The sequence below is a fragment of the Alligator mississippiensis genome, chromosome 2 (genome assembly GCF_030867095.1).
Source record: "Alligator mississippiensis isolate rAllMis1 chromosome 2, rAllMis1, whole genome shotgun sequence".
Classification (NCBI taxonomy): Eukaryota; Metazoa; Chordata; order Crocodylia; family Alligatoridae; genus Alligator; species Alligator mississippiensis.
This window is the reverse complement of record NC_081825.1, coordinates 298,695,773-298,723,638: the sequence shown is the minus strand read 5'-3', so window position 1 is coordinate 298,723,638 and position 27,866 is coordinate 298,695,773. Positions and strand designations below refer to the sequence as shown.

General features: G+C 52.5%; 1 protein-coding gene across 9 annotated transcripts in view; it reads left to right on the top strand.

The window, feature by feature from the left end:
- The window catches only part of TRIM9 (tripartite motif containing 9), a 148,911-nt gene that overhangs the window by 88,136 nt on the left and 32,909 nt on the right, over positions 1–27,866 (top strand). For 5 of the 9 annotated variants that reach the window (XM_019494117.2, XM_019494115.2, XM_019494110.2 and 2 more), the window contains exons 3-6: positions 736–858; positions 21,783–21,893; positions 23,371–23,524; positions 26,369–26,526. In XM_019494117.2, coding sequence (XP_019349662.1) covers positions 736–858; positions 21,783–21,893; positions 23,371–23,524; positions 26,369–26,526 — 546 coding nt within the window. The remainder of the gene's footprint in view (positions 1–735; positions 859–21,782; positions 21,894–23,370; positions 23,525–26,368; positions 26,527–27,866) is intronic. The other 4 variants (XM_059723394.1, XM_059723393.1, XM_019494112.2 and 1 more) reach the window with 1 other exon arrangement.

The following is a 27,866-nucleotide window of genomic DNA, read 5'->3' as shown; positions in this document are numbered from 1 at the left end:
CCCATCCTCCTGGCAGCCGAGGCTTTATGGCTGCAGCACGATACCTCCTGGCTGCCTTAACCCTTTGCCCCCTGCACTCCTGGTTCCTTCCCCTACCTCTGACTGTGTGCCCCACCTGCCGCGCCAGCCCACAGCTAAAGCCATCCCTGCTCTCAGAGTATTGCCAAGTCCCAGCCCAGCTATCAAGGCAGAGAGCTGCAGATGCAGGAAAAGGACTTCATCTCCTCCTGACCCCCTTTGTGCACTGAACCCCAGGCCAGAAGCCCTGCCCAGAGACCTAAAAAACCTGGATGCTACTTATTCACCGTGGGTGGATGGAGCATGGACCTGGTCATTCCTCTCAAGCTTACTCCTTGTAGCACCTTGGTTCATAGTGGGACCAGCACAGTCAGGCTCTTCTGAGCATCAAGATTTGCCGTCCCCTGCAGGAGTCAGTGCATGTGCCATTACACAGGCCCTACTAGCAGATCCTTACTAGTGCAGATCCTTTTGCATTGAGCAGTAACACCTTACTCAGGCCAAAGCCTACAGGGATTCCTGGGAGCGTTGCCCGAGCGTGGATTGCTGGATTTGGCCCTGGGTTTGTGTGATAGGTGAAAGGCCCATTTCTCCCATGGGGAACTGCGAGCAGTGATTAGCGGTCCCTCATCCCCTCCCAGGGTCCGGAGCCCCACTCCCCCCATGGAAAGATGCTGGTTGAACCCCGCAGCTGTGAGCGTGTGCCTTGTCCCACAGGAGAACAGCGTGGAGTTCGAGGCTTGCCTGGTGGCTCAGTGCGACGCCCTCATCGACGCTCTCAACAGGAGGAAAGCCCAGCTGCTGTCCCGCGTCAACAAGGAGCATGAGCACAAGCTGAAGGTGAGTGCCGCGCGTTCCTCCTCGGGGGCCAAGCATTTGACAGCGAGGATGTTCCCCTCAGCTCCTAATACACCACAGCACAGCCCCGGGTTGTGATGCTTGTTGCAGCGAAGGGGTTACAACTGGTGGCCCAACACCTTGCATTGAGCATTCCCAGTATGAGAGACCCCCATGGGAAAGGCAAATCCTGAAGGAAGCTCTTGACGCGTCTTTCCCAAGGCTGGCTCCAATTCTTCCAGCTGTGCACGTGCGCGCGCACACATGCACGTGCTATCATGCCAGCGAGGCTCTGACTAGAAGATGCATTTCAGAGCATTTGCTGAGATGTTGAAATCCAGGGCAGTTCTGCACCAGATCACAACTCAAACCCTGTAGCTGCATTGCTTGAGGTGGGTAGGCAGCAAGGGGGGTGGGCCAGCCACCAGCCTAGCTATGTAAAGCTAAGTGCTGTATCCAAGCATGACCTCAGGTCCTGCTGAAGGAGACACTTGAACCTGGATCTCCCACATCACAGGGCATCCACACTGGCACGGTTACAAATTGGTCCAGTGTCCATGCGATTTCAGGTGGCCAAAAATGAGCCAAGTACAGCCTGCCCTACAAAGGGTGCTGTGCCCTTCACCCAGTGTTTTCAGTGGGCGCAGGTTATACTAGTTATTGGTCACTTTTCTGCAGTGCCATGAGTGCACAGGGCCTAATGGAGCCACAGACTGTAGGATGGCATGGCTCTTGCCCAGACTAGCTTAGGATCCTGAACTTGCAAGGCAGTGAGTTCAGGCATTGAACCTGCACGGCAAGGCAGGGAGTGCCCTCAGCTTCTGTTAACATCAGCCGGAGCTCAGAGCACCTAGCATCTTGTCAGATTATCCCACAGCATGGACGTGCTACTAAGAAGAATGGAGCAGGAGGAGCACTGGGGTTGTGTTGGCTGTGCCTGGCACACAGTGACAGGGTTTGTAACCCTGCACGGGAGACCGGGACTAGGATTGCAAACAGCAGCCAAATGAAAGGTCCCTTAAGGGCCAACCGACTGACTGTTTCTGGCTTCACCAGCTGTGAAAACTGGAAATACAGAGGAGAGTCACTGCAGGCTGGGAAGTGAGAAGGTAAAGGGCTTCTTGGGTACGTGCTCCCTGTGGTGCAGGGTTTTGGGTTAGGGTTAGGGTTCGGGGGACCTGGAGACCTGCGTGGGGTGTTAGTGCCCATGGATGATTGAGGACTGAAGTTGGAGGTTATTCAGGGTATGGCTTGAGATTGGGCTGCAGCCTTGTGGGCTGATTCCTGTTCCTGTCCAAGGACCTGGAGCAGGATTCAGAAGAGACCCTACCTCGGCTGACGGGTTAGTACAGCTTGTCTGATAGAGCCAAGGCCCTGAGGGGCTACAGCAGCGGTTCTCAACCTTGTTCGACTCAAGGCCCCCTCATTAGATTCAAGGCCCCCCACTTGGAAAATGCCAGCTCCTAGCTTCCCCTTTATTCCACTTGATCTGCTGGGGCAAGGGAGGTGCAGCTCTCTCTGGCAGGTCTAACCGCGTCCCAGCAGGCTCACAGCAGTCCCTCCGAAGCGAGCCCCCAAGGCCCAGGCGTCCTTGGCTGCAATGTTAAGGTGTAACTATGTTCTGCTGAGCTTTCGGGACCCATCATTTGAATGTCTTTTAGTGAGTCAGCTTCAACCAAATAATGGGGAAGGTCTCTTGTGTCCTCTCTCCCTCACCTGGATTTGGCCCCTGGCGCTTCCCCATGGCACTGGCATGGCATCTTACTCTTCTCAGCATGTATCAAACGCAGCTATCCTGTGCTGGGAGCTGAGTCAGCCTCCAGGCATTGCCATTAGTCTCATGTTTGCTTTCGACGTGCAGCGAACAGACTCTAGCTTATGGGAACCTCAGACCTCTGCATCCTACGGTTCATGTCTTTGCAAGGGCACTGTCATGTGGCCTGCCACACTCGCACCCCTTCCCTCTTGCTCACAGAGACATCGTGCCTTCATCTCTGCCTTTCAGTCACCTCCTCCTTTGTTCTTCAGTCTCAGTCTCTCCTCCAAGATCAGGTCACTTGCTTCGTCCTCTGGGAGATAGGAGTTTAAATGCAAAACTGCATGGTGCTGGGGCAGGGCTGCCTGCTGGGAAAGGTGTGAGCAAAGGCCCTGGCCAAATGTAGGGCCCATTGAAGTCCCAGGGTTGTCAGACAATAAGGGCTTTGTGAGCGGGGTTGCCTGTTCCCTTTCTTTCGCACGCCCACGCTGCTATCGGTACTGTGGCATTGTAGCTAGTGGTACCCCACCACGCATCAGCTCCTCACAGGCTGCCAGCCTGCCTTCTCATTTAGAAAAGACCAGCACCACCCACCAAGGTCTTTTTCAGACCCAGGGGGAGTCAGGGTTAATTAAAATCTCACAAAGCAACACCATACCAAAGCTACTCCCCTGACCCACCCGAGCTGCGGGAGCCCAGCGGCCTTTCACTTTACGGGCAGCCCTAGGCGGCAGCTTTCTGCCTCTCTGGACCTCCCCTGACCCCTTCCCAGCTGGGCTTGGTACTTGGCCAGGGCCTGATGGCTCCTGGCCCTTAAAGGGATCACTGTATTACAGCATCTCTGCAATTCCAGCTCGGAGCGCCAGTACTTACGTCCACATGCACGGATGAAAGTAGCCCCCCTCTGGCATCTCCCCGTTATCATAACGGATGCCGGGTTTGACAGTCTGGGCCATGGGGTGTCTGTGGGATTTGCTCCAGTGCTCGTACCTATATCCTGCACCTAAGGAGTCCTGCTGAAACCAGTGGGGATGCAGGGGGGAGTGAGGGCTGATTGGGGAGGGAAGGGCAAGGCAAAGCAAGCAAAGAGCTCCCCTGGCATTCAGGGTCTCCAGCTGGGAGTTCAGCAATGCACGTTGGAAGCTTTATGAGGACTAAATGAAGAGAGACTGAGGGAACTGGCTTATTTAGCTTGGAAAAGAGAAGACTGATGGGGGATTTAGTAGCAGCTTTCACCTCCCTGCAGGGGGTTGCAAAGAGGATGGAGCTGGACTGTTCATAGTGGGGGCAGATGACAGGACAAGGAGCAATGGGCTCAAGCTGCAGCAAGGGAAGTTGAGGTTGGATATTAGGAAAATCTCTCTCACTAGGAGGGTGGTGAAGCACTGGAACAGGCTCCCCAGAGAGGTTGGGGAACCCCCATCCAGTCTGTGTCCATTAGACTGGACATAAGGAAAAACTTCTTTACCATCTGAGTCTCCAGAGTCTGGAATAGACGCCCTACGGAAGTGGTGCAAGCACCTACTCTGGACACCTTTAAGAGACACTTGGATGCTTATCTTTCTGGGGTGAGCTGATCCCAGCTGACTCCCTGCCCCTTGGGCAGGGGGCTGGACCCGATGCTCTCGTGAGGTCCCTTCCAGCCCTGATGTCTATGAAATCTATGAAATCCTTGGAGGTTTTTAAGACCCGGCTAAACAAAACCTTGGCTGGGATAAGATAGCTAGGGCTGGTCCTTCTTGGAGCAGGGGGTTGGGCTAGATGTGACCCCGTGAGGTCCCTTCAACCCTCATTTTCTATGACTCTAAGCCATCAGTGCTTCAGATCCAAAGGCCCATTCTCACAGCCTGCAGCAACGTCCATTTAGGTTGGCTGTTCGCTCTGAGTTGTGCAGCTGGGAAGCAGTAAAAAAGCTGCTGAAATCATGGTTTGAAAGCTGTATGGGAGGGAACAGCTTGCCCTGTGGCATGGCCATGCCTTGCCTGTGTGGTTGTCCCATGCAGCGCCCGGGGATGCAGCGTTGTGTTGGGTGCGGCGTTGCACCCTGGCGCACAGCATAGCCCGGGCTCGGGGCATGGCTCAGGTGGGTGGTGCCTGCTTTTGCCCACCATGCTTTGGACAGCAGGTTGTGGGCAGCTCTCACTCAGGCACATGCCTCCTCCCCGTCTCCTGTGAAGGGGCTGAGGATCAGCCCCGAGTGACCCTTCTGCAGCCTCCTCCCTCTGTGCTCTCCTCTGCTCTGCCACTGGCAGGATTGCCGCCTACCCGTGCCTGAGTCACTGCAGCGCCACGCTGCTCCTTACCCACCTGCCGAGATAATTCCCTGAAAGAAGCACAGATGCCTGCACCCTGCTAATACTGAGCCCACACGGTGGGATTGCTGCTAGCTGGGCTGGGGGGTCAAACGAGAAAACGGCCACCCTGGGAAGAAGCTGCAAAATGTAAGCAGGACCGAGGTCCTGGTGTGAAGTGAAATGCAGCCAAGCTGGCAGCCTTGCACTCACCCCGTGGCTAAGAGGCAGCCCAGTCCCCTTAGCCCCTTTCCACACCCACCAAGTGCTCCACGATAAGGCAGGGGAGGGAGAATTTGACCCCCAGTCTACAAAGCACCTGCAGGTCCCAGTGCACGGGCAGCTGCTCTCAGCTTTGCTGCCTGGAGAGAGAATGAGCTGTAGTAAGTGCTTGTTCTCCGAGCAGGGCAGGGCTTATGGCTACATAATGTGGCCCTGGCAGGGCAGTGGCTAGTTCTTCCCAAAGACGGTAGGTTTGGTGGGTACAGCTGCAGCCTGGCAGTCAGATGGGGGCTCCCTCGTCACGGATCTGCTGTGCGACTGGAAGCATGTCGGTCCATCTCCCTGCTCCCCGTCTCTGCCTTGTGGACTTAGACTGGAAGTTGGGGATGGATGTACAGCACCGAGCACAGTGGCACCGCAGTCTCAGTGGCATCCTTCAGGCAGAGCAGGGAGGTTGAGAATAATTCCTGGGCACGTTTGGTTTTCTTTCCCATGTCCTGAGATGCTCCTGGTTTCAACCCACCTGGGTGTGGTGGTGAGGCCCCTTAGAGCTAATTGCTGCTTATAAGTACTCCCAGAGACCCAGGCCCTGCAGACATCCTCATGGAGCCCTCCAGGGCTGGACCCTGCCACGGCATGACCTGTCTGTCTGCTGCTGGCTAGGCAGCATTGCATGCTATGGTGCATGGCAGGGAGGTGAGAGAAAACAGTCACATCCATCCCGCACACCTGGTGAGCGCTTCAGAGGCCTTACTCCAGGTCGCCACAACTTGATTTCCTGCGCTGTGTCCCCGAATTTGGGGAACCCTGGTTCAGAGCCCTCCTTCCCTGAAAAAGAAGAAAACACCCCTCCTTCCCAGGAGCTCACTGGAAATAAGGAGCTCTTATAGGAGGGGTTGCAACAGGTCACTGGGGCAGTAGCAGCTGTAGGGGTGGGCAAACCAGGCGACTGCCCGGGGCCCCACACTTTAGGGGGCTCCAAAATTTTGCAACAATTTTTTTGTGGGGGTAAAGTTATTAAAAACTTTGTTCTTTCTTCAACTTATGAATAAGTTTCATGGTTAGGACAAAGTGAACTTGAAATAAAAAATTGCTTATAGGTCATCAAAATTAAGCCTCAAAGGTGACCCAAATGATTCTCTTGCCCAGGGCCCCAACAGCCCTGGCCTCCTGGAATAGGAAGCCGAGAACCCCAGGAGCCCACTCTTTGGGGTGCCTAAATCCAAAAATAAGGCCCCTATTTCATGGTGAAGGGAGGGAGGCAGTGGGTACCCGAGTGACCCCAGTCATTCCCAAGCTCCTAAGGCCCTCGGATCCCCAGGTGCTCCTGCTTTATCTGACACACGTTTCACTGAGAAAAAGGGCAACCTTGGATGTGTGCCCAAGAGACATCGCCGTCTTTTTCCAATAAAACTACAAAAAGTGACTCTTTCACTGTCTTCCCATTACCGCCTGCACAGGGGGCTCAAACCTTGGCTCCTGTCTGCCTGGGGGTGGAGCATCAACAGAGACAGTGTATGCTTGAGAAAAAGGCTCCCATCCTGCTTTAACAATGCCAGGGGACAGAAAATTGGTGGCACTCCTTGGGTATCGGTTCTTAGTTAGGGTCCTTGACATGCTTCACATGGACCATGGTCCTGACTCCACTCCATCGCCATGAAGCATCACACCAGGTAGTTCCCATGATGCACTGCTTGGCTATACACACAAGCATGCGGTGGCTCCCACGATGCACTGCTTGGCTATACACACGAGAATGCAGTGGATCCCATGATGCACTGCTTGGCTATACACACGAGAGTGCAGTAGATCCCATGATGCACTGCTTGGCTATACACACGAGAGTGCAGTGGATCCCATGATGCACTGCTTGGCTATACACACGAGAGTGCAGTGGCTCCCATGATGCACTGCTTGGCTATACACACGAGACTGCAGTGGATCCCATGATGCACTGCTTGGCTATACACACGAGACTGCAGTGGATCCCATGATGCACTGCTTGGCTATACACACGAGAGTGCAGTAGATCCCATGATGCACTGCTTGGCTATACACACGAGAGTGCAGTGGATCCCATGATGCACTGCTTGGCTATACACACGAGAGTGCAGTAGATCCCATGATGCACTGCTTGGCTATACACACGAGAATGCAGTGGATCCCATGATGCACTGCTTGGCTATACACACGAGAGTGCAGTAGATCCCATGATGCACTGCTTGGCTATACACACGAGAGTGCAGTGGATCCCATGATGCACTGCTTGGCTATACACACGAGAGTGCAGTGGCTCCCATGATGCACTGCTTGGCTATACACACGAGACTGCAGTGGATCCCATGATGCACTGCTTGGCTATACACACGAGACTGCAGTGGATCCCATGATGCACTGCTTGGCTATACACACGAGAGTGCAGTGGATCCCATGATGCACTGCTTGGCTATACACACGAGAGTGCAGTGGCTCCCATGATGCACTGCTTGGCTATACACACGAGAATGCAGTGGATCTGTGGTGCACTGCTTGGCTATACACACGAGAGTGCAGTAGATCCCATGATGCACTGCTTGGCTATACACACGAGAGTGCAGTGGATCCCATGATGCACTGCTTGGCTATACACACGAGAGTGCAGTGGCTCCCATGATGCACTGCTTGGCTATACACATGAGAATGCAGTGGATCTGTGGTGCACTGCTTGGCTATACACACGAGAGTGCAGTGGATCCCATGATGCACTGCTTGGCTATACACACAAGAGTGCAGTGGCTCCCATGATGCACTGCTTGGCTATACACACGAGAGTGCAGTGGCTCCCATGATGCACTGCTTGGCTATACACATGAGAATGCAGTGGATCTGTGGTGCACTGCTTGGCTATACACACGAGAGTGCAGTGGATCCCATGATGCACTGCTTGGCTATACACACGAGAGTGCACTGCATTCTGGGAGATGTAGCCCATTCTCCCTGCTTGACTGCAGAGACTGGGAGCCGGGTGCACTGAGTCAATGCAGCAGAAAGCAAACAGCCGTCCCCCCACACATACTTTGCAGCAGAACGTCTCAAACTTCTGCCCAGAAAAATGATTTTATTTTTTTGTCCCCTGGGGGAGAAACCCTTTTTGGCAGGCAGCTCTTAGAAACAGGATTTTCCATGGTGCTCTAACCCTCGCATTGTCTTGGCCAGTGGCTGGGGTAGGTGGCTTTAATAGGGGGAGAAAAAGGGAAGCCCCTGGCCAATGCTGTACAAACAAATGCCTTCTTACCCCCAGCAGTAGTTGGCTGTGGAAAGCACTCTCCATCTCCTGCCCACTGCCCTGCAGGCTTCAGAGCCTCAACCAGGAGCTCCTATCCTGGTGTCCTCCCATGCGATAGCTCGGGCGGCCTCTGCCTAGCCAAGGCTCAGGAACCGAGGGCTGAGGCTGCAAGGTCGAATCACCTGGGGTGAAGTGCTTTAAAAGCAAAGGCAAAAGAGGACACTCTCAGAGCTGAGCACAGATGTTATTGTCTTTTAGAAGCAGCATTAAAATGTAAATTAGAGTTAACGGCATCTGAGGGGGAAGAAAAGCTTTAGGAATACAGTTCCTATTTTAAGGTTGCAGGGCGCAGAAGTGCTTTATGACAGGCAGCAATTAGCCGCAGAGTTCTGGTTCGTGTGCTTCCCTAGCACCTCAGGATAAAATGGGTGCTGGAGGGATCAAGCAATCACGAACAATGGATGCAGCTGCTCTGAAATCCTTCCCAAGCACCTTGGAGTCTCGCCAGCATCCCCAGTGTGACTCAGCCAATCGGTTACATCCCATTACCCTCGTCCCAGCATGCTCCGTAATTCAGCAGGGCTCCGATTGTACGCAAGCTGCATGGGGCTTGGAGGAGAGCTTTGTAACTCATCTAATCCTATGCAAAATTAATGCAAGCCTGGGTTGTAGCTGTAGTCTGATGAATGCTGCATGCTCTTCTCAGTCATCTGGGGCCTGCGCTCGGAGATGTAACCTCGTTAGGAAAGGAGTCAAGTGCTCGGGGCTCCTTGGGCATCTGCTTTCAACGCTTGCTTGCCAGCACGTTGGAGCACAAGAGGGACATTGGCATCTTCAGGCCTGTTGCACCATTCCCAGGAGTCAGTGGGTAGCGTTTGATTGACTGCAGTGGCTTTGGGATTTGACCCTTAGAAACACTGCTGTCTGCTTGCTAGTCTCACTGGAAACGACGCTGTCGATTTTTTCAAGCATTTTACACCGGACTCCCTGGCTAGGCGCAAACATTTAAAAAGCCTGAGGTGGACTTGATCTAAGTTACGCAGTTTTCTGTAAGCAGCGTAAGGTTAGATCGGTAGTGAACGGGATGCACATTTGCCCTTTGGTGGTGGTGGGGCGCAAATCTTAGAGCAGGTTCTGCCATTTTTAAACCAGTCTATGTATGCCGAACTTCTGTTCGATTATGGGTACAGACCCGTTTTGTGTGCCGAGCTTCTGTTCTGTTATGGGTACAGACCAGTTTCCAATCACTTATACTGGAAAAATGTAATGTCTGTACCTGGCCCCTGTGGAGTCACCACAGCTCTGCTCCACTGCTCCTCCAAAGGGCCTTTGGACAAGGACCCATTTGGGCAAGGACCCATCTTCAAGTGATGTCAGTCCATAGATCTGTGTCCACTTACCCAATGACCCTGAAATCGGTGGGGAAAGTGGGTTTTCAGTGTAAACTCCCCCCCAGCCCCTTCACATTTGCAGTTTCATTATTGTGTGCTCTAGTCCTTCTACTGTAAAGGTCCTTCAATCACGAATGAAGCTCAGAAGAGCTGCATTGTCAGGCCTACAGGCTCTGTCTGCTGTGGCCCTGCTGCCAGTCCGGGACTCATACAATCATAGAAAGTGAGGGTTGGAGGGACCTCAGGAGGTCACATCTAGTCCAACCCCCTGCTCAAAGCAGGACCAGCCCCAACAGCAGGCACATCTACACATGTCATTAATGCAACTGGATATACTCCAGCCCATGTGACCCAGAGTAAACTAATCCCAACGTCACTGTCTACATGTGCGTTTAAACGCAGTAATTTACTGCACTGCCAGATACCACTTGTATCTGAGGGACTATCCAGCAGCACAGTAAATTAGTCTACTGTGCCCTAATTGCTGCATATGTGTAGACAGTGGTGCTTTACTGCAAAGCAAATTAGTCTGCTGAGTAGCAAAGTGTCTTGTGTAGACGTGCCCAGCAGAGATCACCGAGGAAAACCTAGCATCCACATTGCAGAGGACGCGGCTGCCAGCAGAGTATCTAGTTACCCCATTACACCACCACAAATGATCAGAACAGGTACATCTTAGGGGTAATGCTGGATTCTGATCTTTTTTTTTTCCCCTCTGCATACATGACTCTTGTTGTCTTGTCCCTGGTCTTAGTGATTGATTCACAGCATAGCATGCATTTGCAGTTAATCTCAGATTAATGTTGGGCTTCCGTTTTTGTGATCACCTGGGAGATATTCTTATAATAAGGTCATAAAAAAATCTCGCCCCCAAAGACGGAACTAACCGCTCTGATCGTTACTTGTTTCATCTCATCGTGAGGTAGAGAAGAAAGACAGCTCTGTGTTTCACATCTAGGTTTATCTGGACCCAACAGTTGATTGTAAGAGCATAAGATCATGGCGACATGCCGCTGGCGCTCTTGCTGAGTTCGAGAGCCGGTGGGCGCTGTCCGGCATGCTCTGCTCGGTGTCCCCCCGGGAGCACTTGTTTTGGCCCTATGACCTTCCCGTGCACACCTTGTTTTCTCACTTGTTGTCCCCTGTACTCAGTTGGTTTTAAAGAGGCTCTTGGCCGCCCAGCAGTGGTGGCCCACATGTTTTTAGTGGGCTAGGCCCACGGCACCTTTTAACCAAATAGGTGCATGGAGACCTTGAGGCTTTTTTCTGCCAACTAAGACTAAGGGAATATTTCCATGACAAGGAATGACACGATCATCAACCCACCACAATCCTGAGCCATACTCAACACATGGAGGACAGCTCCCAAACTCCACCTGAGGGCCACAGCCCCAGTCTGGACCTGGATTTAAATGGTTTCTGCCTCCATGCCCCCTCTGAGATTGGCCCAAAAAACACCACTTAGGTGACAATCTCGGTGCTACAGAACAGAAAGCCATACTCAGCCTTAAAAATAACCCTGGTATTATTATACAACAGGCAATAAGGGGGGTGCCACTGCTGTCACAGACAAAACAGCCAACATGCAGGAAGCTGAGAGATAACTTTGCAACACAGAGTTTTACAAATTCCTCGCTGAGGACCTCATGCACAATACTGGGAGAAATGAAATGGCTTTTTAAGACACCACTCCAGCAGCACAGGGGAGGATTAATGCTTCCCCTTCCCAGGAGCTCAGTCCAGGCAACCTTTACTTAGTACCCAAGATCCACAAACCTGCCAACCTTGAATGCGCCGTTGTCTCTAGCGTCAGATGAAGTGAGCCCTGGCTCACAAAAATGCATGCATCTCTGATTCAGTTAGTAAGGTGCATCTTTATCCTGCCTTCCAGACGCAGCAGTGTTATCACCCCACAGATCCCAAACATGGTGGGAGCTATAAGCCTGACAGGCCCATCCAGCTGATAGCAGGGGCCTGGCCTGGATGACCGAGGCGGTCTTACCACTCCTGCCCAGATCAGTCCTGCCTTGCAGGTCTGTGTCTCGGTGGGCCCCCGCTACAGAAAGGATGTGGACAAATTGGAGGGAGTCCAGTGGAGGGCAACAAAAATGGTTTGGGGGCTGGGGGACATGACTTATGAGGAGAGGCTGAGAGGATTGGGTTTATTGAGTCTGGAGAAGAGAAGCCCAAGGGAGGATTGAACAGCAGCCTTCACCTCCCTGCAGGGGGTTGCAAAGAGGATGGAGCTGAACTCATTTTAGTGGGGACAGATACAGAACAAGGAGCAATGGGCTCAAGTTGCAGCAAGGGAAGTTGAGGTTGGATATTAGGAAAAACTCTCTCAGGAGGAGGGTAGTAAAGCATTCAAACAGGTACCCAGAGTGGTGGAATCGCCATCCTTGGAGGTTTTCAAGAACAAAGCCTTGGCTGGGGTGATGTAGCCGGAGCTGGTCCTGCTTGGAGCAGGGACTTGGACTCGATGTGACCTCCTGAGCTCCCTTCAACCCTCATTTTCTCGGATTGTATGAGTGTATCACACTGCAATTTGTCTGGTCCTCTGGGAAATAATCTGGGCCACGCTCTGTTTAGACAGAACTGGATGAAGCACTAAAAGGGCCCAGCTGGCTCTTGTGGAGAGCAGAGAAAGAGCTGTTCATCTCTGGGAGCACAAGCTGCCCTGTTCTTTCTGCCGGGGATTAAAAGCTTCCCATGACTGGCACTTCCACTTCAGACCCAGGCCTTTATTAGCAGGGATTATCTAGGAGGAAACTCAATGCTTAATCACCTTCCTTGTGATGACATGTATGAGGGCAGCCCGCTGGTGCAGACAGCGAAGCCGCCTTGCTGACTGGAAGCAGGGACGGTGACAGCGAGATCTGAGAGCGATGGGGACGGGGAGGCTTCCTATCACATCCTGCCTCCTCCCCGCAGGCTCAGCACGCCTCCATAGACACTGTGCAGGAGCGCTGCTGATCTCCGGCAGACTCCCTGGCTCCACTACAGCGGTCCGGTGGCCTAGCTGAGCAGAGATGCCCTGCAGCAGATCCATGGCCTCCTTGCTGGGTGCATGATGAGAGCTGCAGAGCAAAGCTGCCCAGCTCCAGCCCTTCGATTCCCCTGCAGCGTGCTGTCTGCATTAGGGAGCTGCTCTCTCTCACACCGACAGCACCACAGCCCCATCAGCGCTGCTGCATTCCCTACACCAAGGTCTGCTGTAGCATTCATTCCTGGCAGGGTTCAAACCCGGTCCAAAAGGAAGTGATTTTCTGTTTGCTCTGAGACCCTGCATCCCCCAGAGAGGCATGGATTCGGAGAGGGTGCACAGCAGGCCTGGAGAACTATGGAAGAGCAAAGGATGCGTGCAGCCCTGGGACGGGCTTGGCATAGGCCCGGTGACCAGGGCTAGTAGCAGCCCCCAGGTACATGGCCTGGGCTATCCCGCTGCATCCTGGTCTCCTTGAGGCCAGTGCAAAGCAGGAATTGAAGTGTATTTGGCCATCCCTGTGTCCCCGTCCCCTCTCATGGACAGATCCCCAAGTCCATGAACCACCCTCAACATGGAAAAGGGGAGGCTGGTTGAATTGAGACTGTCAAAAGAGTGGGGCAGAGGGCTTGGGGTGTGTAAGCAAGGTCAGGATCTGGCCCTTGATCCATCTTCCTAGTTATATGTACATGTGAGATATAAGCTGCTGTTCCACAGCCATTGGGCACATTAGACGAGCCTGGAGAGCAGGGCACTTGCAGTCAGCAAGCCATTGCCCAGCTGAAGCTGTCCTGTCATTGCATGTCTCACACCAAACCAGAATTGGGTAAAATCTTGGCTTTTTCCTATGCATGTTCACAGGAGGGCCCTTGATCCTACAGGTCTAGGCTCTGGGTCCAGAAGGCAGAGATGCTGTGTCTAGGTATGGTCCCCTTCACCTGCATGGCCACAGACCCTATCCGTGAGGCTCACAGGTTTCCAGCCCTGCAGAGTTGGAAGGGGAAGGGGAAGGGGAAGGCCAGCAGTTGGCTGCCAGGAGCGGGAGAGGAGACTTCTGTTCCTCTTAGGTGCCATGAAACGCCTGTCGCTACTGATAGCGGGGGTTCAGGACCAGCAGTGGGACAACAGTATCCCTAGCTGCACAGCTATGCCAGGGATGGCAGGTGCCATAAGAAACAGGCAGCAGAGTGAAGGCCAGGAGCTCCTTGGCATCTGCAGATGTGCAGTGGTAGATTCTGGCCTGTGTCCTACTTTCTCCTGTAGAAAGACCTGCAACTTCTGTGAACAAGACCCATCAACGAACTGTGGTAGAGATCATCCTCTGATCTTGTCGCTGCCCACAACTCAGGTCCTGGAGTTGTCTTCTCCAGCTGATGCATTGCAGGGAAACCCTCCTGCAGGTCTGCGCGTGGTCCCCTACCCCCACAGAGCTGCGTGCAACCCCCTCCTCTCTGCCGGTGAAGCTGACTTGGGGATTTGAGCACCGGGCCCTAAATATAGGACAGCTTTGTTCACAGCCCCACGCTCAGCTGTACAGCGGCAATTAACGTCCCTCGGAATTTCATTCATCCCGCTATAGAAATGTGTTGGCCTGAGTCCAGCCCCCACTAATTACACGTCTGATGACAGTCCTAACGTTGCTCTGACTTTGTGGGCTTAAAATTCCCACGTTCAGTCTGTTGCTTCATCCAGATGCCTCCGGTGTCTGAGCCCGGCAGTGCGATCCATATGTGCACTTGCATTATGTGGCGCGTCTGCATCGCTTGAAAGCAAATTACTTACAGAGCGAAGAGTGTGAGCGCTCATGCGAAGCCGTGCTGTGCTTCTGATTCCCAGCGGGCCTCCACGCCGCACGGTGACACGCCACTGACCTTAGATTCTCCTTGAAACCCTTTCCCTCATGCAGCACTTAGCCTGAGTGAAACCGTCTCTGAGATTTATGCACGTTGCCAGTGACGGCAGATGGCGGTTCCAGTGCTAATATTTGGAAAGCACTGACTCTTGTGGAGCAGAGGCACGTGAAGGAATTATCCTGAGAGCACTGCACCTGGGTTTAAGCTGCAAAGACTATAAGAAGATAAGGCTTGGTTTGGCACGTGCGCTTCCCATCAGAGCTCTTTCCCCAAGGATGGGATAGAGGGGGATGCTGGTTTTAGATGCATTTGGCAGAGTCCACGCAGACCATTCCTGGCCTAGCAGATGGAGAGGGTCACCCAGTCTCTTCCTTGGAGTCTGCAGGGTCCTGGCATCTGTGGTTCATACAGGCTTTACAAACCAGAGCAATCCCACGGCAGGGCAGTGACCGCTCATCCTGCAGAGCTGGCTAGTGGCAGGCCCTGAGCTGAGAGTCGGGCATTCAGCAAAGTTGGTGCTTGAGGATCGCTGGCTCCACGCTGGTAACACTGGCTTCAGCAAGGATGGTGGCACTTGTGCGGTGATCTTCCTGCGTGATGCGGAGGATTTTCCAGAGGTATCATTGGTAATACCTCTCCAGGCTCTTGCAGCGCCCTGAAGTTCAGGCCCCCTGAGTCCTTGGTAGAGCAGGGCCAGGCAACATATGGCCCACGGGCCAGATCCGGCCTGCCAGGCCATTCTGTCCAACCCGCGGGGCCCTCTAAAATTTAGAAAATTTTTACCTGTCGGTGGCTGTCTGTCAAAGCTGATGAGGCGCCGGCTGCAGGACCCAGCCGTGGCAGCAGCAGGGTTCCCCAGCCCTGCCCCACTTCAGGGCAGGTGTCCCATCCAACCCAGTCACTAGCAACAATGAGCCCACTGCGTATGACAATCAAACGGTGAAACTCCAGATAGTCTTAGACAGCGGCATTGCTCAGAGAAGAGCTGATGAGGACTAGTAGTGAGACTGCTACAATCAGGGGGTCTAGTTTCCTTTAGGGGCATGTCGACATGGGTTACATTTCCTTGCTTCACAGGTCAGTGCTATGACACTTGAGTGAAGATATGTGGTCAGCACATATGGACTCTGAGCTAATGATGTCCAGGTGCCTCAGCCCTGGCTGCATGAGACTGGAGAGTCTCTCCTTTCCCTAGCAGTCCAGGTTGACTCTGTCACTGCAGGGTTTGGTGGTGGTTTCATGGTATTATACTGCTGAAGCTGCGGGGGGCCGTTGTTTCAACGAAGTCCTGTGAGGGGCCGATGCTGGTGCCTGTATCACTGTACTGCCAGCGAAGATCCTCTACTGTGCCATTCATATTTTGACTTCAAGAAAGCGCCCAGCCTACAGTACTGCAGGATCCATTTTGACTTCACTGGGCATCTTGCCAGTATGAAAACTGCAGGTCTGGGATCTGAGTACATGCGGCAAAAGTGACCGTGTGCTGGGAACCGTCTCTTGGATTCTCTTCTGTCCCATCGTTATCTGGTCCTGTACCAAAGGGATGTGGGGTTGGCTAAGGATGGTAAGTCCATGGCCATGAGCAAAGTTACTCCCAATGGCTTGTACGACTACACTGTTGATGCCTGATGCAATGTAATAGTGGATCAGGGTAAATTATCTACCCTGGAACCTCACATTGGGCACTAAACAGCTGCTTTACATGGGGACCCTTGGTTTTAACCGAGCCTGGTTGATCAAACATTTAAAAATAGCTTGAGAAGTGAAAATCCATGTCGTAAGCTCACTTATAACATGCCATGGTGACATACAGCCTTGGGGCCACTAACAGGCCTCCCAACCACTACCAGTTGTTTGGTAACCAGACCAAACCCTAGTTGTAAGCACACCTAGGGGGTCCCTTGTGCTGGGTGGCCACATCGGGGTGCCAATGGGATGGGTGCCCAAGAAGGGTGGCTGTGCCTAAGGGAAACGATCCTTTGGGCACAAAGCAAGACGATCCCCGAGCGAAGCAAAAGAGGGAAAGGGGCCAGGAGGCTTCCATGGCTGACCAGAGAAATCCAGGGCAGCCTAAGGGCCAAAAGGGGAGCACATAAAAAGTGGAAACAGGGTGAGATCACTAAAGACGAATATACCTCCTCTGCTCGTGCTTGTAGGGAGGCAGTTAGGCGGGCCAAAGCTACCATGGAGCTGAGGATGGCAACCCAAGTAAAGGACAACAAGAAATTGTTTTTTAGATACATAGGGAGTAAAAGGAAGGCCCAGGGAGGAATAGGACCCCTGCTAAATGGGCAGAAGCAATTGGTGACAGATAGGGGGGACAAGGCTGAACTCCTCAACGAGTTCTTTGCCTCAGTGTTCCTAAGCGAGGGACACGACAAGTCTCTCACGGGGGTTGTAGAGAGGCAGCAGGAAGGCGCCAGACTGCCATGCGTAGATCCTGAGGTGGTGCAGAGTCACTTGGAAGAACTGGATGCCTTTAAGTCGGCAGGCCCGGATGGGCTCCATCCCAGGGTGCTGAAGGCACTGGCCGACGTCATTGCAGAGCCACTGGCGGGAATATTCGAATGCTCGTGGCGCACGGGCCAAGTCCCGGAAGACTGGAAAAGGGCTAATGTGGTCCCCATTTTCAAAAAGGGGAGGAAGGAGGACCCGGGCAACTATAGGCCGGTCAGTCTCACCTCCATCCTTGGTAAAGTATTTGAAAAAATTATCAAGGCTCACATTTGTGAGAGCCCGGCAGGACAAGTTATGCTGAGGGGAAACCAGCACGGGTTTGTGGCGGGCAGATCGTGCCTGACCAACCTAGTCTCTTTCTATGACCAGGTTACGAAACGCCTGGACACAGGAGGAGGGGTGGATGTCGTATACCTGGACTTCAGGAAGGCCTTCGATACGGTATCCCACCCCATACTGGTGAACAAGTTAAGAGGCTGTGACGTGGATGACTGCACAGTCCGGTGGGTGGCAAATTGGATAGAGGGTCGCACCCAGAGAGTCGTGGTAGATGGGTCGGTCTCGACCTGGAAGGGTGTGGGCAGTGGGGTCCCGCAGGGTTCGGTCCTTGGACCGATACTCTTTAATGTCTTCATCAGCGACTTGGACGTGGGAGTGAAATGTACTCTGTCCAAGTTTGCAGATGACACAAAGCTATGGGGAGAAGTGGACATGCCGGAGGGCAGGGAACAGCTGCAGGCAGACCTGGATAGGCTGGACAAGTGGGCAGAAAACAACAGGATGCAGTTCAACAAGGAGAAATGCAAAGTGCTGCACCTAGGGAGGAAAAATGTCCAGCACACCTACAGCCTAGGGAGTGACCTGCTGGGTGGCACAGAGGTGGAAAGGGATCTTGGAGTCCTAGTGGACTCCGAGATGAACATGAGTCGGCAGTGTGACGAAGCCATCAGAAAAGCCAATGGCACTTTATCGTGCATCAGCAGATGCATGACGAATAGGTCCAGGGAGGTGATACTTCCCCTCTGTCGGGCGCTGGTCAGACCGCAGTTGGAGTACTGCGTGCAATTCTGGGCGCCGCACTTGAAGAAGGATGCGGATAACCTGGAGAGGGTACAGCGAAGGGCAACTCGTATGGTCAAGGGCCTACAGACCAAGCCCTACGAGGAGAGACTAGAGAAACTGGACCTTTTCAGCCTCTGCAAAAGAAGGTTGAGAGGCGACCTTGTGGCTGCCTTTAAGTTCATCACGGGGGCACAGAAGGGAATTGGTGAGTATTTATTCACCAAGGCGCCCCCGGGGGTTACAAGAAACAATGGCCACAAGCTAGCAGAGAGCAGATTTAGACTGGACATTAGGAAGAACTTCTTCACAGTTCGAGTGGCCAAGGTCTGGAACGGGCTCCCAAGGGAGGTGGTGCTCTCCCCTACCCTGGGGGTCTTCAAGAGGAGGTTAGACGAGTATCTAGCTGGGGTCATTTAGACCCAGCACTCTTTCCTGCTTATGCAGGGTGTCGGACTTGATGATCTTTTGAGGTCCCTTCCGACCCTAACATCTATGAATCTATGAATCGGAAAGACAGCCCGTTTCTCCAAGAGCTTACAATCTAAATTGATGGGGGAAAGACATAAAGACATGGAGACTTGCCCAAAGTCACATGGCAGGTCGAACCAAGACCAGGATCAGTGTCCCCTGAGCCCTCAGTCTAGTGCTTTAGCTGCCAGCCTCTGCTGTAACTCAACATACTAAGTTCACTTGGGTTGTAGCAATGAACAGTGAATTAACAGTGAATTAATTTTTCCCAGCAATGACAGGGAATCAGTGAGGACAACGCTCTGGTGTGCCCTTACGTTGCTGTAGCTCGGGAAACCAGCTTGCCTGCATTGTAGTCTTGCCTTAAAGCAGTGCTTCTCAACCTTCATAGATTCAAGGCATCCCAGCTCTTAGTTTTCACTCATTTTTGACTACAGAAAAATACGAGCACAATGATTTTGTTGCAAAGAACTCAGAAAGCCCACAGCAGGGGTGAATGGTTTCAACACTAGGAAGTCCCAGATGAAATATCTGGGTGTGCCTTGTGAATCCTGTTTGCATACCTCCCCGTGCTGACGTTGCGCAGCACCCTTGAAAGGATCTCCAGGCTCCTCCGGGGGCTGTGGCAGCTCAAGAATCAAGAGCAATCCATTGCTATTGCACTACATGCTTCCACAGGGTATAACCCAACTGGCATGTACTGCTTTGGTGGGCAGGAAGATTTAAAAACAATGAGTGAGCTCCCCCTTCCGGCTTTTCTGTAGCAAATGCACCAATTAACTAATTCCAGAGCTGTGCCTGTGCTGATTAACATCCTTAAAATTGCTGGTCCAGCCTGAACCTGATTCTCTTCTTCTTTTGAAGTTCATGCTGGCTTGAGTCTCCCAGCAAATGGAATATAATGTTTTCCTAACAAGAAGAATAAAATGGCGAGCCCATAAGCACTGAGAGCTGCATGGAGGAATATTGGTTGGCAGCCCTTTAATGCATTTGTGTGGAAAGGGGTATGCCAGCCTGAGTTATATGACATTTTGCAGTCTACTAGATAATTAAAGAGTGGGGACTGAGTTATAATTGAGTAACACAGGATCTTGCTGATTGTGCTGAATGAGCTATTGCACACCCTTGAAACTAAGGTTCATTTTGATGCCGGAAATTAAAGCTTGCATGTCTTCATCTGGAAGTCCCAGTTAAGGAATACGGGTGCTTGTGTGATCCATCTCACCTGCCATCAAATGAGGCTGCCTAGCCAAGGAGGGCTACTTGGATACTGCTCTTTAGTCAGGTTCCTGGCTGATAAATCATAGATACATAGCTATTGCGAGGTAACAGCGAATGTCAAACCGCGAGCTCGGGAGTTATTCACCTCCATTTATTACAGTCTTTCAGATAAGCTGTAGCTGCTCATGCTGTTGGAAGGGTGGTGCTTTATCATCTGCGTAATGCATTAAATAAATGTGACCTATGGGATTGCTTAGCTTAATTGAGTCCGGCCAATTTTACACAGCTGTAGGCTCTTCCATACCTGCTGTTGACATGTTCACCCGAAGTGTAAAATTGCCTTCTCTGATCTGTGCTACAAATCTCTTATCTCCGGTGCAAGTCTGCTGTGTGCGCTGTACCTGAAATTTCTATTGACGTCATTTGAAGATCAGGACTCTGAATGAATGCAAAATATCCAGCCTGGATCCAGCCCTATGGATAAGAGATCGGCAGTGCAAATCAGGGGAAGATTTTTTGCTTAGATGTACCAGCCTTTAGCACATACGGTATCATCACATTTATTACGGTGTCCCACCGATTTAAAAAAATCCCCAGTCTTTCTGTATCTGTGTGAGGGTTTAAACCAATTTCCAGAACCCACCATTAGAAGAGACAAGAGAAACCCAGGTTAAGAAACAGTTGCATTATTGTAATGACTCTGTTGTCTGTATTATTGAAAAGTTATTATGGGAAGCCTTTGGGGTTGCATATGGTTGTTAACGGTCCAGTTATCAGAGCTGAACTCGATGATGCATATGAATGGCTGCTAGGGTCCTGGGTAGACTATGTCAGTGCGCTCCTTTGGATTCAGGAACAAGAGCTGGGAAGTTTTTCCATTTCTGGGGCTGTCCTGCAAACATGTCCTGGAGAGCCACAGCCAAAGGTGCAGAAGGACCTGCACTCCCGAGGGAGCGTGTTCACTGCCCACGTGCCCTGCCAGGTTTCCTGCATTCTTGCTGCTCAATAGTAGGCCATGATGTACTACTTGATCTGCTGTCTAGATCTGTGGATTATCTGGGCAGGAACGGGTTACCCCCATTCTCATTAACCACTAGCACTGGGGTTGTATCCTACAAATGCAAACCCTACGCTGCACCCCTGTATCCTGCAAACTGGGAAGCCCATGCCCTCAGTTCCAGCATACTGCAGAACTGAATGCTAGATGAAGTGGTGATCATCAATACGCCCAAGGATGTGGAGGAAAGAAGAAGTAGCCCCTAGGTTATGGGAAGGAGGTTCCTGCAGCCCCAGCTCCTTCCATTCCCTTGGCAGTCCCCTGCAAGCAGGTTACCCAGCCTGCTGGCTTTTGCAGGCAGGCTTTGCTCCCCAAGGAGCTCCTCAGCCCATCCTTCAAATATCACAATCCTTAAGTTAACAGATAAGCAGACCAAACCCTTCTGCCTCGGCCCAGGCACTGGAGGATGAATCCTTTCATTCTGGCTCCCAGCCCAGCAGCTGAACTCACCACTTGCTCCCTCCTCCTGCTTACTCTTCTGGGAGCTTTTTATAGCACTCCGTGTCCATCCAAATGCCCTACAGCTGGGCTGTCTCAATGGGGCTACCCGGTGCCTCTTAAACAGACAGACCATCCTGTTACATCTCCCTTTAGCAGGAGCTCTGCAGCAAGCCTCCCTGCCTGCTGTGGCGGAGGCCCTTGGAGCCCCACCATAGCGGTGGTGTACGTGCACAGAGGCATCTCACAGTGGATATCATTAGGGACAGGAGTGATGTGGACCCCTCTGTGCCCTTCCCTCCCTCTGGCCTGTTTTCTTTTGCTCCCCTTTGTTTCTGCCCCCTGATCTTCCCTGTCAGGTCATGGGCAAATGCCCCTTAGCTCTGAAGGAGCAGGGTGAGGCCCTGGAGTCTCCCAGCTTCCAGCTCCCCGTGGAAACTCTCTTCTCCTCGTCTCTTCCCAGGTGGTCCGGGACCAGATCTCCCACTGCACGGTCAAGCTGCGCCAGACCACGGGGCTGATGGAGTACTGCCTGGAGGTCATCAAGGAGAACGACCCCAGCGGGTTCCTACAGGTTGGTGTGGGGGGATCTGCACTTCCAGGGGCTTTTTGACTTACCCGTGGCTGAGAGAGTGCAGAGCCAGGGACCCAGGGGGGCAAGGGCAGAGACAGGTCTGAATCGTTCGGCCAGTTAGTCCCTACCCTTGTCACAGAATGGGCCAGGCCACTTAGGGACTTCTGCAGGCATCACTTTTCTTCATCATTAGGCACTAAAAGGAAATGGAGGTTGAGCGATGCCTTGTCTGGACTTGTTTAAGCAGCACATCCCACTCTTCCCAGCCACCAGCCACAGACGGAGGGTGTCAGGGACAATGCAGAGGTGGGAGATATGGCCAAAGGCCTCCTGCTCCCTATGAGGTTTGACTGGCAGCCCCCATATGCAGGGGGCAAGGCGGGGGGTGTTATCTGCTGGCACCAGGGCCCAAAACAGCCCCAGGGAATGGGAAGGTGCAGGGTTGGGTCCAGCATAGAAGGGGAGACTTCCTTCCTTCCCGTTTTTCCTATAGAGTAGCAGCAATCGTTCTTATTCCTATGACTTCATTCAAAGACCTGGTACTCAAAGCTTGCCTGTGTCCATCCCAACTACGCAGCTGGTCCAATAAAAGACAGCACCCGCACAATTTCTTGCCTCTCACAACAATAGTTAGAAGTTTCCTTCCTATTTGGCAGCCAGTCCAGCTGTGCTGGAGCTCAGGGGCTAGCCACCCATCCGCTGCTGTGTGAGCAGGACCCCACTCGGCGTGCGATGGGTAGATCTGGCAGCACAGGCTGAGTAAGGGGGCAGCAGTGCCTGCTGTGGGTCAGATCCTGATCCATACTCGTGTTGAATAATACCTTACTTTACACATCATATCAGCGGGACAGTGTGAGCAGTAAGCAACTGCTCCTGGTGAGAAAGGACCTCAGAAGCTGGCCCTTGGTAAGAAGAAGATCAGTATACAGAAATCAGGAGCTGAATGCAAGACGCAGAAGCAAGCAGTAGAGATAGGAAGTAAAGGCCAGAGACCAGGACATGATTCTTCATCCTGTGGTTTATAAAAGGCTCCGAGTGAAGAGTTTTACAGCAGATGATCTTGTGTCCTACGGAGTAAGGAGGACGCTTGCAATCCTCCAGATAAGGGCTCAGGTGGTGGGTCAGTCACAAGCACAGTCCTAGAGCATGGGAATCAGATCTGTCTCCCACATGGGTCCAGGCACTGGGCTGGCACTGGAGGCTCCAGTGGTTCATCTAATGAACCATCTCCTGATACACAATATGATTCTGCTGGGAGGAACTTACAAATGTAAGCCTTCAGGGAAAGGCATCTCTAGAGCCCTTGGGGGACAGCTGGGTGCTATGGAGCCATTGGCACAACTTGCACTGTCCCAAAGCAGTGGGCATGCCCCATCCCTCATGACTTACTGCGGCACCGGTGCAGCTCCTTCCAGTGCACGCCACCTATCCTGTGGTGACACGTGGTAGCTGAGGTTGCATTTTCTATTGCCACCAGATTTCCGACGCGCTCATCAGGAGAGTGCACCTAACTGAGGACCAGTGGGGGAAGGGGACGCTGACACCACGGATGACCACGGACTTTGACCTGAACCTGGACAGCGCGCCACTGCTGCAGTCCATCCACCAGCTCGACTTCGTGCAGATGAAAGGTGAGCGCCTGTCCTCGGCGCACGTAGGAAATAGCCCTCAATTTGCACTTGCCGCAAAGCCTCCTTCCAGGCTAAAATCAGGACGTGCCAGGGGGCGACCAATGGGGGGCTCTATCTGTTTCCTTAAAAGCAAGAAGGGAGAAGGGTGGGGTGAAGCCCAGGGAAAGCCCTGGGGTTCGGGTGTGTGCTGGAGAAGGGAGCGTGATGCTGTAACGGGACCCTGAGGGTACAAACTCCCCGTGGGATGAAATCCACTATTACAGGACAGCTACATTTTGAGGATTAAAAAAAACCCCAACTCCAATAATTAGGAAAAACACAACTCTCCTCTGGACTCTCTCAAGCTTCTCCACATCCTTCTTAAATTGTGGAGCCCAAAACTGGACGCAGTACTCCAGCTGCGGCCTCACTAGGGCCGAGTACAGCAGGAGAATGACGTCCTGGGATTTGCTAGAGAATCATCTATGGATGCAAGCCAGAGATTTGCTCACTTTGCCAGCTGCAACATCACATTGGCAGCTCATATTCAGCTTGTGGTCAATCATGACTCCCAAGTCCCTTTTGGCCATGGTACTAGCAAGCATAGCAGTGCCGAGCCTATAAGCATGCTGTGGGGTTTTCTTCCCAAGGTGCAGAACCTTGCATTTTTTGGTATTCACGCCATCAGGTTTTCATCCGCCCATTTTCCGAGCCTGTCAAGGTTGGCCTGGATCGCCATCCTGTCCTCGGGTGTGGACGCTTTTCCACAAAGTTTTGTGTCATCGGCGAACTTGGCCAGTCCTCTTCTGACACCAGTGTCCACATCATTAATGAAGGTGTTGAAAAGGATAGGCCCAAGGATGGAGCCTTGTATCCTTCCCGCACCATCCAGACAGCAGAGTGCAATTAGTCAGGGCACACTCAGCCCCTTTGCAACCCAGCCATTAACCTGTTCTCTGCCAGAGCAAAACCCATCCAAAAAAACCCCACTTTCAGCACATCACATCCAAACATAATATGCCCACATAACTGTAGCAACCGTGAAGGATGGGACTGGCTACGACCTCATTGTCTGGTGGCAGCGAAGCTGCAGGAGATGAACAGGGAGGGCAGGATGCCAAAGGGCATAGTTGAGGGGGGCCTACCTTGGTCCTGGGGCTCAAACACAAAACCACCCAGCCTCCCTCCTTCCTGGCATGGCTTCTCCCAAGGGAGAGTCATGGGGGGCACGTGCCTGCTACTGCCTTAGGAATAACTGTGACCCCCTGGTGCCAGCAGAGACCACTTCCCCATGGGGCTGGTCACCGAAGAGGCCTCTCCTGCCCTTAACCAAGCCCTTGGCTTCAGAGGGAAGTAGGCGTAGAACTGAGGAGAGTACTACAGAGAATTCACACACACTTGTGCACACACACACACACACACATGTGAACACACACGCACATGCACATGGGTGCTTGCATGACTCAGACAATGCCCTGCCTGTCTCTCATACAAAGGTCTCTCCTGAAAGTGCATCCTTCAAACCAGGTTTCTTGAGTACATCTGATATCTTTTATTAAACCAACTCAAATAGTTGGAAAAATTCTTCTTTGCAAGCTTTCGGGTTTAAATGCCCTTCGTCAGGCTGGGGAAGCACCTGCAGTTGGTCTGTGCTCTAATAAAAGAGATCAGATTTACCCAAGGAACTTTGTCTGCCGATGTGCTGAGACCAACACGGCTACAACCCTCAAACAAGTGCTTACATTAGGCTGTGCCGGAGCCATCTCTCTTCTCAAGACAGGCCACAGCTATTCCACCCGCAGCAAAGAATTGCATCACCTGAGTCAGACAGCTTCTTTTTTTCCCCGTCTCTTTTTCCTGGAATTTTTGGGTGTTCATCTTTCATTTTAATTTCCCCCGATTACGTACTGTCCGTGTGTACAGCTAGCCACGCGGTGGTGTGCTGCTGGTAGCTCTCATTAATTCACTGGGAGCGGAGATCCGTCACAACCTGCGAGCAATTTCCGACATGTCGTCTCTTTGGAAATTGAAAGCAGATGCTAATTGGCCCTGGCTCAGACAAGCTTTATTGGCTGGAGTCCTGCTTTCCACCTGTTGGCTTTTTGGCACTTATTAAACTAGGGGCCCAGATCTCCACTTCAAGACCAGCCCCATCGGACTTGACCCCCCGGAGGCTTCATTCCTTCCTTGATGGAGTGCCTTACACCACTCATTAACACCCAATAACAGACACTTCAGCAAGCAGACACAAAAAGCTCTTAAACATTTGCTGCTTCAGCCACAGCAATGATTTGAAATAATGGCCCTGCCATTATTTATCCTATTTTATCTTAATGGCATTAATTGGTACCTGCGCATCTAGTAGAGCAGCCAAAAGCACTTCCATGGTTCTTCATTAGCTGCACCATCATTTTCAGCATTTTTAACAGAGAAGTGTAAGGTTCAGCTCAGGTCCAACCCCAGAAGGGCTGAGCACTTAGCTTGCACACAAGTCAGCAAGCTCCCACCTTCCCTTAACAATTTAGCCTAAAGCGTTATGTTTAATTAGGGAGAAAGGAGGGGTATTGCTATGTTTTCACACTCGTCCTAAATTGAGAGGAGAGGAAGTTAAAAGAAAATCAAGGGCCCTTTCAAGGGAACAAAGTGAAGCCGAGCCTGACTCTGGAGAGCACCTCAGAGGAAGGCAGTTTCATGAGACTGAATCCAGCGCCAGGCGCAGAGTGGGTTCCCCGAGGATGGATCCAGCCTTTGCACGTGGCGTGAAACGTGCATGTGTGGATGTGGGTTGCCGCAGTTCGGATGCTCACGACTCACCCGATTCCCGCTCTGGTCGCAGAAGCCAGAGTTACACTAATTTGTGCTTAGCTTCCTCTCCAGTGCCGGCACCCCCGATCCTGCAGCTGGAAGAGTGTTGCACCCACAACAACAGCGCCACCCTGTCCTGGAAGCAGCCGCCCTTGTCGATGGTGCAGGCGGAAGGATACATCCTGGAGCTGGATGACGGGAACGGCGGGCAGTTCAGGGTAAGTCCCAGTAGCCTTTGCAGAGCAAGCCGTGCAGAGGAACGGGAGTGCCTTTCTGATGGTGCCTGGTGCGGTTGGTTTTGTTCCCCTTGCACGAGTGAAAAGACACAAGGCGGTCAAGAATAGGGCCAGGATCGCGGGTATGGCATTTACTTCTGCCTGAGTTCAGCTGTCTGTGGATCTGGACTGAGTCTCTGCCTGTCCGGTAACAGGTCCTGTCCTCCTTCCTCTCAGGTATATCCGTACCGTGATGGGGTGGAGGCAGGGATGTCTGGGGACGTCTCTGGCCCGTGCTGTGCAGGTCAGACTGGATGACTGGAACGGTCTGTTTGAGCCTTCAACTCTACAAGGATGGAAAACATAGTGACTAGCTTTGGAGCTACATAGCGACTAGCTTATCCCTCACCTAGTGCTGCTGGGACAAGGTAGAAACAAGGCTATTGAAAGCCTAGAGCACCTCTGTTGCTAGACTAGGAACTACCCGATTATTACACAGACCGTAGCAGGGCTACATGCAAGGGGCAGTGGTGACCGCAGGGCACTTTAGGGACAGTGTTAAAGGCCATTTGTACACGACACTATAAAGAGGGTTTAAAGCTGGTTAAATGCCTTTTGCACCTCTTTAATGGCATTGCTGTTTGTACATTCAGCAGCATATTGCACATTAATTCTAGCCGCTGTGGCACGTTCGGCGGTGAAACGCGCCTTAAATGACTTTGGGAGGCAGCAAATGACTCTGGGGTGCTGCAAAGTAAAACACCTCCGAGGAGTTTTAGTATCCTACCCTACAGCCATGGAGGGAAGCACCAGCTCTCCCCTCCCCGCAGCTCAGGCACCGCTCTGCCCGCCAGCAGCTCGCTCTCCCCTCCCTGCTGCTGGAGAGGCAGGTAAAGATCGGGCTCCGACACGGGTGTACACGACACGGGGGTTTACTTCGCCCTAAATGGAAGCGGTGTTTTTAAAATTTAGGGAGAATTAAACCCCATGTCATCTACAAATGGCCAAATAGTGTAACTCTCCAGCCATGGCAGCGTCTGTCCGGTGCCTGCTCTGAGAGATGCGGTGCTGGTAACACAGCAGCATGGAGATCTGAAATGAAGGGGAGAGGGGAGACAGCGAGTATGTCTCCACAGGAGCGGGAAGGCCTGGCTGAGCTCAGGGGTAGCCCACCCATGGCACGGGTGCCACAAATGGGCAGCCTCTGTGTGCAGCACATGGCAGATCGGGGAGGGGACAGGCAGCACAGCAGCAACCCAGACAGGGAGCAGGAAGCAGAGCAGTAGATCAGCCAGGGAGCACAGAGGAGGGAGCAGAAAGCAGAACAACAGATCAGACAGAGA